The 12,180-nt window shown below is 47.9% G+C and overlaps 1 protein-coding gene across 8 annotated transcripts in view; it reads right to left on the reverse strand.

The window, feature by feature from the left end:
* Positions 1–539: 539 nt before the first annotated feature.
* Positions 540–12,180, reverse strand: part of LOC136762380 (SWI/SNF-related matrix-associated actin-dependent regulator of chromatin subfamily D member 3) — a 69,588-nt gene continuing 57,947 nt past the window's right edge. For all 8 annotated transcript variants that reach the window (XM_066716235.1, XM_066716233.1, XM_066716231.1 and 5 more), the window contains 6 exons: positions 8,477–8,638; positions 7,910–8,007; positions 7,591–7,726; positions 7,032–7,154; positions 6,548–6,649; positions 540–6,326 (listed from right to left, as the gene is read on the reverse strand). In XM_066716235.1, coding sequence (XP_066572332.1) covers positions 6,273–6,326; positions 6,548–6,649; positions 7,032–7,154; positions 7,591–7,726; positions 7,910–8,007; positions 8,477–8,638 — 675 coding nt within the window. In that variant the 3' untranslated portion in view covers positions 540–6,272. The remainder of the gene's footprint in view (positions 6,327–6,547; positions 6,650–7,031; positions 7,155–7,590; positions 7,727–7,909; positions 8,008–8,476; positions 8,639–12,180) is intronic.

A 12,180-nucleotide genomic window follows, 5' to 3' on the forward strand; every position in this document is an offset into this window, starting at 1 on the left:
AAAGCAGGCTGTATTGCTCATGGGTGCACACATGAACCTGGAGGTCTAAATAGCTGTAGTCTTTCTCCCACCTGCCTGAAGCCCTGCGAATCAAGATGTTCCTTACAGACGTGTCCAGGTGTGAGCGAGGGACAGACCCCTGCGGTGATCTAAAAAACAAATAATAAAAATAACCTTGCCTTTTTATAGTGCCCCAGTAGCTCCCACAATGCACTCAACCTGAGTAAAGGATGTTTTAGGGACGGCCCAGGTTGATAATGCCCAATCTGGAATTTAGGGGTCAGCACCAACTAACACTGGAAAAAAAAAAAAAGAAAGAAAGTGAGCTGGTCTCTTAAGTCAGTGGAGGGAGACTGGATCTCGGTTTACCTGAAAGAATGGAGGTGGAGGTTCACCCATTCTCTCTCAATATAGATCGGTGGTAGCCATGCTTTTCTTTACTGCAATGAACCCCCCCCAGAAAAAGCAGTCACCACACTTGTAAACAGTGTCTAAATCCCACAGCGCGAGGCCCGGACAATAATGGAGCAACACAGGAGTCTAGAAAGGATTTTATTATTTTTATTACTCTTTACAACCAGCAGGACGCTCTCAGTTATGGATCACCTGTACAACTTGTAGGGGGGGAACCCCAACCCAAAAACAAACAAAAAAAACACACTTTCCTGCAAGATTTAGAAAAGGATTAGTTTGACGTCTTAATACTGATTGGAACGGGGGTCTGGCTCCAGCCCTCACCAGCCACATCTTCTTCACGGCGTAACTGAGCCCATTTAGTGCGGCAGGAGAAGCGCGGCTCTCTGCGATGTGAATCTACAGTACAGAGAAGTACACGACACGCCAAACTGGCGCCCCCGATTCGCATCAGAGCTCAGAGAGAGGAGAAACAGACGAGCCAGCAGAACAACAACAACCAAAAAAAAGCTGCGTTAAATTTGCCCGCAGCACGTTTAAATGAATAAATATATCCGTCCAGATGTGGGGATGGAAAGCCAATCCCAGAAGACTGTGGTTCTCAGGCACTGGAATCTAAACCCCCGCTAGCTTACACATTTTTTTAGTTTTCTTTTGCCTTTAATTATAATTTGCCACATAAGTTTTGTTTTTGTTTGTTTGTTGTGAAATGCCTCGGAGGGATGCCCTGGATAAAGCTGCTATTCCCAAACTGCGGTGAAGAATGAGGCCTGCAATTACCCTGCCTCCCGGTTCTCACTCCGCCTTCCTTTGCCAACACGGTACGGGCACCATTATGTTATCAAAAACATAAAACCCCAACAACAGATCGTTTTTTTCCTGGACAAGAACAATGTATTATTGCAACAGAACCTGCAAAACACATCGATACACCCCGTGGTGCCAGGAGTCAGTGGAGAGACGGCTGCTTGTGTGTGTGGGCGTCCGCAGGACCAGAAGGCCAAGTGATTCAACTCTGACTACTTCATTATTATCATTATAAAAAGTTAATTACTCTTCAGAAGAGAAGGATGAGATTTTTGGTTACAGATCGGAAGCCTACATTTTGTTGATTCCATTTCTTTCCACTAATAAACCACATCGAACTGGATTAGTCTCGGGGGCCATATTAAGATCAGGCTAGTTCCTCTTTCTTGTTGGTTTTGGTGTTAGTACACTTCTATGTAAACCCCCAGCTGCAGTCAGGAGAGGAGGACCGGGGGAGGAGGGAGGATTTAGTGCCCTTCAACACAAAATGGGACACGAGGACAGGATGCAATAATGCTTTTGTTTTCTTTCCCCAAACCTCCAACCCAACCAAAAAACTAAACACAGAAAGAGTTACACATAAAAGACACGTACCCTAGAGTGCCTCACAGGTTCAAGCTTTGGCAAACGCTACTGTCATGTACATCCAAGCGGTCTCAGTAAGTCACAGCTGTAACTGTATCTTCCTCTCTCTCCCTTTCCCTCTGTACACGCCTTCCTAATACACTGAAATCACAACACAGTTCATATTTATATAGCGCCTTTCGCTCTCTTTAATGTAGCCTGGGTGCTGTACATTGATTAGAGCCCCACCCTCCTCTCTCTGTCTGTCTCACGAGTCCCACAAGGAGCAGGAGTTGCAGTCCAGTCCAGTTGCTGGGCAGTGGGGGGATCCTGCACTTTTTCGGCACCCCCATGCAGACAATAATACGCACAGACTGCTGTTCAGCTGCCTGTCGGGCCGGTTGTCCACGAAAAGGCCACACTCTAGCTCCGCCTCCGTGTCTGACGTGATCTGTGCTTTTTTTTAGAAAACAAACGTAGCAACTCCAGGGATGAGTCTGTAGCACAGGAGCCGTAAACCCGCGGGTCAGACAGAGCCTCGGCTGGCTATTGGCACCACAGCACGTGCCCCCTCTCCCTCCCATCACATTACAAGCTGACTTTTGGGAAAGTAGAGTCCTGGCTGGCCCTCGGTCTTTGCTGGGGGTGTCTCAGCTGAAGACTCTCGTCCTTATTCACCCTCTCATCAGCACAGACAGAGCTTTCGGCTCTCGAGTCGGAGAGGGGGTGGGCGTCTGTCCCGCGGGGCTGTGAGAGAGATTACTGCCCTCCTGTGGATCTTGCTTCATGTCAAAAACAAGATAATTGTATTATTCTTTTCCTTCAAAACGTGTCCATGCGGCATGCATAGGTTGCAAAAATCAAACCAAGAAAGAAAAAAAAAAAAAAATCCCTTTGCCAGCTGGGCGTCTCATGTCAAAGTAGCGTTTTCAACGTTTTTTATTTATTATTATTATTATTATTTTAGAACACAATTTGTACGTCTCTAAGTGGACACCGCTATGTGATGACATGGTGGACAAGCACGCACACAGGGACTACGAAGTACAATCAGACGCCAGCAACGCCGGGCTGCCGCTGCGCAGACACTGTGTGATTAAGGCTCACATTTCAGAAAAACAAAACAGAAAAACAAAACACACCAAAACCAAACCGGGCAGAGTCGCTCACACGTGGCCACTGGGCCGCTTCAGAGATGGGGAACAGTGCCAGAGGGACCCGCTATCTCAGCACAGAAGGGTAGTCACTGCTCACCGTGAGTCACACTTTCTTAAGTCAGTGCGGCCTTCGTTCTCCCAGGGGGGGCTCCAACTTTGGCCTGATGCCGTGGCCCACCGCTGCCACCGCCACAGAGAAACATAAAAGAGAAACGCCCAGAACAAAGCGCCACTGCTTCCTGACCCCCCCAGTGAAAGGGTGGCAGAACCCTCTCATTTCTGTCAAAGAACAACAAGAGAAACAAACTCCAAAGCATTTTTTTCCTTCATTTTCCATCACAGTACAATCATCAGATCAAGTGGCTGATTGAGAAATTATCAGTTGTTTTTTCTATTAACGCCCAAGGCTGGGGATCCTAACAGGCTTGCAGAGGCTTCATTCCCCACAATCCCCCATTCTCAGTGGCGGCCCGTCTCCCTGCACACCGGGGCGACTGCAGACCGTCCAGTTACTGAACAAGCAGCGTTCTGGAGGCAGTTTAGCAAAACTCTCTTCCCTCTCTTTTAGCGACTCACATATACAGTTGAGCTGATTTGACAGGGTCAGCAAACTGACTGTACGTGATTCTAAGTTACCAAACTCTTTTTGCTACACATTTCTGCTACATTTCTTTCTTTCTCTTTAGTGCACTTGGTCATGCTTGTGGTTAAAGACAGTAGATTGAAACGATTGAGCACGATTGCTCATTTGCCCGGGGCTGTCTGGCAGTCGAGAGTGTGCCGTGGATTGCCAGCATTCCCCTCGAATACAGCCAGAGCCACAGCACAACTTCATGATGCGGTGGGTGACAGTGGAGTAATAATACCCCCCAGTGATAGTGCTGCACTCAGGGGACTTTGTGCAAGATGGACAAGGATGACTTTTTAATACATTAAAGAGTGAATTTGGCTGTGGTGCACAATACGTTTGGCATGGAAACAGCTTCTAAAAGCCCATGACACACCGAGCAACCTCTCCCACTGGACTGGCCAGCTCAGTGACAGCCTTCAGCTTTACTGCTCAGAACCTCTCCGCAATGAACCAATCTGTTAATTATCTCACACGGCAGCCTGGGTTACAGCGAACACCGAACGAACACGGCACAGACATACGGACCGTGGGGGGGTGGCGGGGCGGGGAGGCCGACATGTTGTAACACCTATTAAAATACAGCCCGATGCTTCTACCGGATCTAGTTTTTCTTTTCAGTGTGACAGAGTGGAAATGCTTCACTTCTCCACACTGGCTACAAATAATAAGCACACGAAAATAAAAAACCAACGCAAAGATCAGCACATTGTGAATGCTGAGGGTTCAGAGGGATGGGGGTTTTCTCTTGCCCTGAACACCCCAGTGGCAGTGACTCATCGCAGCTTGGTGATGCTGTGGAGAGTGCCCTCACCTACCTCCTGTGTTTATCTGGACAACTGCAGATTATTTTAGTCTGTTATTCTGTTAATTACGTATCCTATAGTCAAGGTACCTTCTGTGTTATAAATACAAGAGGACAAGTTCAGATTTCTATCAGGAATAAAAGCACAGTTTGCCTGTTTGACGAACAGCAGCACCAATGAGCCCTCCAGCTCTCCTACATCCTGCCTGTACGATGGAGCACTAAAAGGGCCGATGCTGTCACTGGCGCCATCTTGTGGCTGGCCAGGGTTTCGGCACCTGCTGCGCTGACTGCACTGCAGAGGGGTGGCTGTGGGGCACTGGGCTGTAGTCAGTTATGATACAGACAAACCTGCACCATCAAACAGGAGTGCAGTGCGAACGCCAGCGGACTGGAGCACAGATCACATGCCTGGAGGAGGAGGTCAGACCCGGCCGTGTCACCACGTCAGAGTGAAAATAATCATGTAATGCAGACATTTCCGGAGCAGTGACTCTACGGGGCTGCATTAGAGCCTCTTGCGTTGCCACAGGCGGAGGGGGGCGTAGACGGCGAGCGCATGAGGTCAGAGGCGGGCGGCACGCCAGCGGCAGTCAAACACAGCACTGGCTGTTCTCTTCGGGCCAGGCTTTCCCATAACGCAGCGAGGAATGTGGCACTGCTGTAACCTCAAGGGCCCCATTCACTCAGACTCGCACACACCCGTCAGCTTTATAATGGGGGGAAAATAAATGTTTTCCAGATACTGGCACTCGTTTCTGTTCAGCCTCTCTCTAATGTCTCGAAGCTCCCCCTTGTCTGAACTCACCATGCCCACTGACTCGTACTTTACATCGCCCTGCAAAGCATTGCTGTGAAATTATTTTGGGGAGGGCGCTATATATCAGATAAAGATTGATTGATGGATCAATGGACAGAACTATAAACACCTGCTTGCAGTCTTTTCAGTTCCCATGTCCCACTGACGGCGATGGGGAGAGGAGCGGTGGGGGTGCAGTCCCAGAGAGGTGGCTTCTGGGAGAGAGGAGAGCTGGCGTTTTTGACAAGGGAGAACCTTATTTGAATGTTTAGTGGTGACCATGTCCAACATGTCGGCAAAGGCAGAGTCAAAGGGGCTCGAGGACGTTGGCCGTGTGTCCTCCGAAGCGCAGGGTCAGTCTGGACACACCGCTGTAAACAACTGGCAGCCCCGCCTGTGAGGAGGCCAGGGAGAAATACCTTCCCCTTCAGTCACAGCTGCGAGATTCTGCTTCCATCGTTCCTGCTGACGTAGGACTACAGGTACCAGCATGCTTTAGGATGTGAGTTTTTTAAAAAAATTTAACACTAGTAGTAATAATAAGCATGCTTCCTCGTTGGTGAAACTAATGTTATGAGTTCACTGTACAGCATATACAGGGATTGGTCTGGCGTTTCGTGGCCTCTGTGGTCAGGAGGGCTTTGATTTCGAACCCCACACTCGGGCGTGAATCAGTAGGAAGCCGGGGGGGTTTTGTGCTTGCATGCTTCAGATCCAGCCACTCTGCAGGCTGGGAGTGATTCATTATAGCCGTGGTTCGTGATGATGAGAGCTGAAGGTGCTCTCCGCTCCCCGATGAGCAGCAGCCCAGCATGCTGATCTCCAGGGGTGCGACGGGGGGGTGTTGGGATGATGGCGGTCTGGGGGTGGGGGGGGGGGGCAGGTGGGCAGGCAGGCCGTGGCACGGCCAGATCCTCGGCATGGCAAGACGGGGCGGAGAGGAGACGACACACGAAGCCAGTCACAGGTCACAGGTCACAGGTCATAGGTCACAGCAGGTCACTACACCGAAGAAGAGGGGGGGCGTCTGGCACAGGTGCTGGGCACAGGTGGAGGAGAGGAGGAGGGGGACGCACCGCTGCTTCCCGGGGGACGGGCTTAGGTGTTGCGCACTGCCAGGGCTTGCTCCAGCTCCTGCCTCCGCTGCTGGATCTGTGGAGAGGGACAGTGCAGTGAGACCAGTCGACCGCTTTACTGAAGTTCTTTGCTAATGTTTCTACTGCAGTTGCCGCGATATTAATACATCTTTCATTTATTTTATATTTACTACAATAACAACTAACACACACCCTGAGTGACCTTAACTGAGGTCACAACCCCAGGGACTCTACAGTGAGGAGGGCTGCTGTCGTGTGTGTGTTGGGGGGGGATACCTTGCAGTAGAAGTAGCGGCTCACGGCCTCCTGGGACCAGGGCTCGTGGTAGAACTCCGCCCTCCTCTCCTCCTCGGGGTTCCCCACCACATCGGTCATCACCTGCGGACAATCACAGAGGAAAACACACATGGGAGACTCTCCAACTGATACCGGGGCCGCAGCAAAGTCACCGTCACCGAGAGGCAGTCAGGCGCTGTGTGGGACGACCCCGCTTTGGAAAGATCACTCTCCTTCCAGTTGTGAACAAACAAAACCAGTACAGAAACCAGTGTGGTGTGTCTAGATGCCAACTGTTTTCTGAATGATTGTGTATTGTCTCAGCTGTGTATACACGCTGTACACTAATCCTGCTTTTGTAGTAAAATAAAATAATAAATAAAACTGGGCCTGGAGGTCAGCCTGGGGCGCTTTGGCTGCTGGAAATTACAGTATATGGTATAGTATAGGTCCTGGAATAAGGCATCCATGGGGCTCCTCTCACCTTGAGGTCTCGGCTCTGGGACTTGAGCCAGTCCTGGATGTAGCCCTTGGGGTCCTTGGAGAAGCTGAGCATGAAGTCCCTCTGGATCTTGAGCTGGTTGATGGACTCTATGGTCTCGTGGATCTGAAAGCAGACATAGGCCACAGAAGGTTGAGTTCCTCTCTGTGTTCTCCAGCCTCTGGTTAATGACACAGAGGTCGCTGTATCAGCATCCTGACTTTGCCTCTGCTTTGGTTCTTATCTGATGCTGAGATGTATAGGGCGCGCCATCTAGTGCTGAACCGTTGGCATTGCAGGTGTGTCCAGGGAAGACGGCTCCTCTGCCTCTGTAGTAAACGGTGGCCTAGTATACCTGATCTGAGCTTAAGCATATTTTAAAACATTTGGGAGTTTTTAGTTAAATTTTGAATTACTTGCAAGCTAAATCAAAAGCAAATTAGGAGCTCAATTACAAGAACATTGTGCTGCTCTGATTGGCTCTGCCTCAATCAGCGAGGGCTCTGATTGGCTCTCCTGTGCATCGGCTCTGATTGGCTCAGCGGTGAGGCGTGGCGGCTACCTTGTTGTCCAGGGTGGCGATCTCTTGCTGATTGGCTGTGGAGAGTAGGAAGCTGCTCATCTGGCCCTTCAGGGGGTCCTCCACCTCCACGTCGATGTCATAGCAGGCGGTCTTCTTCTGGTCGTTGGGGTCCACGCTGCAGGAGAGACAGCACCCCGGTCAGCCCGACAGATGGACAGAACCAGAGCAAAGGAAAAAAACAGCCTGCACAGGATTTATGTTATTCAATCCACAGCAACAGGCTAATATTGCTACTGAATCTGATACTTAATTATCTCAAGACTTTTGTGAGTTGTTGTGCCGCAGTGCCACTCCTGACCTGATGACGTGGTTGATAACAATGGGGTCGGGAGGAAGCAGCAGATTCGTGAGACGCTGGGGAATCTCGGAGAACTTCAACCGAGGGCAATCGAAGATCTGACATGGGGAGGAGAGGAGACACAGCAGTTAACAAACTCCACGATGCCATCATGGGTTCATTTACTTAGATTTCTCACGATGTAAGATACACATGCAGCGCTGTCCATTACACTGCATTTTCATTCTCTTTGTCAACCTGTAGCAGACTGACATCGCCTGCGTTTGCAAAATCTACCTTCTTGGTTCACATCCTTGTTTTGTGTCTGTTTATTTTTGTTACAATACAGTTTGTTCCTTGAGTGTTGGGTAAATGAGGAAATTGTAATAAAGGTTAGTAAATTCAGAAGGCGAAGAGGAATCATGAGGAATAGGAGAAGTGGAAGAAGGAGCAGAACAAAAGGGAAAAGATGAGGAGGAAGAAGTAGGAAAAGAAGTAGGTAAAGAAGGAAAAAGAAAGAAACAAGAGAAGAGGGAAAACAAGAGATAGGAGCGGCAGAGGCAGGGGCAGCAGTATCGGCTTTCTCACCTGCTGGAAGTACTTGTCACAGTTGATGTACTCCTTGTCGTGGGCGTCCTGCAGCTTGTTGGTCTTGACGTACTGCCACAGCGCCTGGATGATGGCAGAGCGGGTCTGCGTGTGGATGCCCAGCAACCGGGCCAGCCGCGGGTCCAGCTTGAACTGGGGGGGCTATGAGAGAGCACAGGAGGAGGAAGATGGGAAGATTGGGGGTGACTGATTCTCCACTGCAGGGCTGTGTGTTTGCAGTTCAGGTTGTGTTTGTAGTTCAGGTTGTGTTTGCAGTTTGTAATTCAGGTTGTGTTTGTAGTCCAGGTTGTGTTGTCGTGTGTTGTTCAGGTTGTGTTTGTAGTCCAGGTTGTTTTATAGTGTGTAGTTCAGGTTGTGTTTGTAGTCCAGTTGTGTTGTAGTGTTTAGTTCATGTTGTGTTTGTAGTTCATGTTGTGTTGTAGTGTGTTGTTCAGGTTGTGCTTGTAGTCCAGGTTGTGTTGTAGTGTGTTGTTCAGGTTGTGTTTGTAGTTCAGGTTGTGTTGTCGTGTGTAGTTCATGTTGTGTTTGTAGTTCAGGTTGTGTTGTCGTGTGTAGTTCATGTTGTGTTTGTAGTCCAGGTTGTGTTGTCGTGTGTTGTTCATGTTGAGTTTGTAGTTCAGGTTGTGTTGTAGTGTGTATTCCAGGTTGTGTTGTCGTGTGTAGTTCAGGTTGTGTTTGTAGTCCAGGTTGTGTTGTAGTGTGTAGTTCAGGTTGTGTTTGTAGTCCAGGTTGTGTTTGTAGTTCAGGTTGTGTTGTAGTGTGTAGTCCAGGTTGTGTTTGTAGTCCAGGTTATGTTGTAGTGTGTTGTTCAGGTTGTGTTTGTAGTTCATGTTGTGTTTGTAGTTCAGGTTGTGTTGTAGTGTGTATTCCAGGTTGTGTTGTCGTGTGTAGTTCAGGTTGTGTTTGTAGTCCAGGTTGTGTTGTAGTGTGTAGTTCAGGTTGTGTTTGTAGTCCAGGTTGTGTTTGTAGTTCAGGTTGTGTTGTAGTGTGTAGTCCAGGTTGTGTTTGTAGTCCAGGTTGTGCTGTCGTGTGTAGTTCAGGTTGTGTTTGTAGTTCATGTTGTGTTTGTAGTTCAGGTTGTGTTTGTAGTCCAGGTTGTGTTGTAGTGTGTAGTTCAGGTTGTGTTTATAGTCCAGGTTGTGTTGTAGTCCAGGTTGTGTTGTAGTGTGTAGTCCAGGTTGTGTTTGTAGTCCAGGTTGTGCTGTTGTGTGTAGTTCAGGTTGTGTTTGTAGTTCAGGTTGTGTTTGTAGTCCAGGTTGTGTTGTAGTGTGTTGTTCAGGTTTTGCTTGTAGTCCAGGATGTGTTGTTGTGTGTAGTCCAGGTTGTGTTTATAGTTCAGGTTGTGTTGTAGTGTGTAGTTCAGGTTGTGCTTGTAGTCCAGGATGTGTTGTTGTGTGTAGTCCAGGTTGTTTTGTCGTGTGTAGTTCATGTTATGTTTGTAGTCCAGGTTGTGTTGTCGTGTGTAGTTCATGTTGAGTTTGTAGTTCATGTTGTGTTTGTAGTTCAGGTTGTGTTTGCAGTCCAGGTTGTGCTGTCGTGTGTAGTTCAGGTTGTGTTTGTAGTCCAGGTTGTGCTGTCGTGTGTAGTTCAGGTTGTGTTTGTAGTCCAGGTTGTGTTGTCGTGTGTAGTTCAGGTTGTGTTTGTAGTCCAGGTTGTGTTGTCGTGTGTAGTTCAGGTTGTGTTTGTAGTCCAGGTTGTGCTGTCGTGTGTAGTTCAGGTTGTGTTTGTAGTTCATGTTGTGTTTGTAGTTCAGGTTGTGTTTGTAGTCCAGGTTGTGTTGTAGTGTGTAGTTCAGGTTGTGTTTATAGTCCAGGTTGTGTTGTAGTCCAGGTTGTGTTGTAGTGTGTAGTCCAGGTTGTGTTTGTAGTCCAGGTTGTGCTGTCGTGTGTAGTTCAGGTTGTGTTTGTAGTTCAGGTTGTGTTTGTAGTCCAGGTTGTGTTGTAGTGTGTTGTTCAGGTTTTGCTTGTAGTCCAGGATGTGTTGTTGTGTGTAGTCCAGGTTGTGTTTATAGTTCAGGTTGTGTTGTAGTGTGTAGTTCAGGTTGTGCTTGTAGTCCAGGATGTGTTGTTGTGTGTAGTCCAGGTTGTTTTGTCGTGTGTAGTTCATGTTGTGTTTGTAGTTCAGGTTGTGTTGTCGTGTGTAGTTCATGTTGTGTTTGTAGTCCAGGTTGTGTTGTCGTGTGTAGTTCATGTTGAGTTTGTAGTTCAGGTTGTGTTTGTAGTCCAGGTTGTGTTGTCGTGTGTAGTTCAGGTTGTGTTTGTAGTCCAGGTTATGTTGTAGTGTGTAGTTCAGGTTGTGTTTGTAGTTCATGTTGTGTTTGTAGTTCAGGTTGTGTTTGTAGTCCAGGTTGTGTTGTAGTGTGTAGTTCAGGTTGTGTTTGTAGTTCATGTTGTGTTTGTAGTTCAGGTTGTGTTGTAGTGTGTAGTCCAGGTTGTGTTTGTAGTCCAGGTTGTGCTGTCGTGTGTAGTTCAGGTTGTGTTTGTAGTTCATGTTGTGTTTGTAGTTCAGGTTGTGTTTGCAGTCCAGGTTGTGCTGTCGTGTGTAGTTCAGGTTGTGTTTGTAGTCCAGGTTGTGCTGTCGTGTGTAGTTCAGGTTGTGTTTGTAGTCCAGGTTGTGTTGTCGTGTGTAGTTCAGGTTGTGTTTGTAGTCCAGGTTGTGTTGTCGTGTGTAGTTCAGGTTGTGTTTGTAGTCCAGGTTGTGTTGTCGTGTGTAGTTCAGGTTGTGTTTGTAGTCCAGGTTGTGCTGTCGTGTGTAGTTCAGGTTGTGTTTGTAGTTCATGTTGTGTTTGTAGTTCAGGTTGTGTTTGTAGTCCAGGTTGTGTTGTAGTGTGTAGTTCAGGTTGTGTTTATAGTCCAGGTTGTGTTGTAGTCCAGGTTGTGTTGTAGTGTGTAGTCCAGGTTGTGTTTGTAGTCCAGGTTGTGCTGTCGTGTGTAGTTCAGGTTGTGTTTGTAGTTCAGGTTGTGTTTGTAGTCCAGGTTGTGTTGTAGTGTGTTGTTCAGGTTGTGCTTGTAGTCCAGGATGTGTTGTTGTGTGTAGTCCAGGTTGTGTTTATAGTTCAGGTTGTGTTGTAGTGTGTAGTTCAGGTTGTGCTTGTAGTCCAGGATGTGTTGTTGTGTGTAGTCCAGGTTGTTTTGTCGTGTGTAGTTCATGTTGTGTTTGTAGTTCAGGTTGTGTTGTCGTGTGTAGTTCATGTTGTGTTTGTAGTCCAGGTTGTGTTGTCGTGTGTAGTTCATGTTGAGTTTGTAGTTCAGGTTGTGTTTGTAGTCCAGGTTGTGTTGTCGTGTGTAGTTCAGGTTGTGTTTGTAGTCCAGGTTATGTTGTAGTGTGTAGTTCAGGTTGTGTTTGTAGTTCATGTTGTGTTTGTAGTTCAGGTTGTGTTGTAGTGTGTAGTCCAGGTTGTGTTTGTAGTCCAGGTTGTGCTGTCGTGTGTAGTTCAGGTTGTGTTTGTAGTTCATGTTGTGTTTGTAGTTCAGGTTGTGTTTGCAGTCCAGGTTGTGCTGTCGTGTGTAGTTCAGGTTGTGTTTGTAGTCCAGGTTGTGCTGTCGTGTGTAGTTCAGGTTGTGTTTGTAGTCCAGGTTGTGCTGTCGTGTGTAGTTCAGGTTGTGTTTGTAGTCCAGGTTGTGTTGTCGTGTGTAGTTCAGGTTGTGTTTGTAGTCCAGTTGTGTTGTCGTGTGTAGTTCAGG

This window comes from Amia ocellicauda, chromosome 2 (genome assembly GCF_036373705.1).
Source record: "Amia ocellicauda isolate fAmiCal2 chromosome 2, fAmiCal2.hap1, whole genome shotgun sequence".
Taxonomy (NCBI): Eukaryota; Metazoa; Chordata; class Actinopteri; order Amiiformes; family Amiidae; genus Amia; species Amia ocellicauda.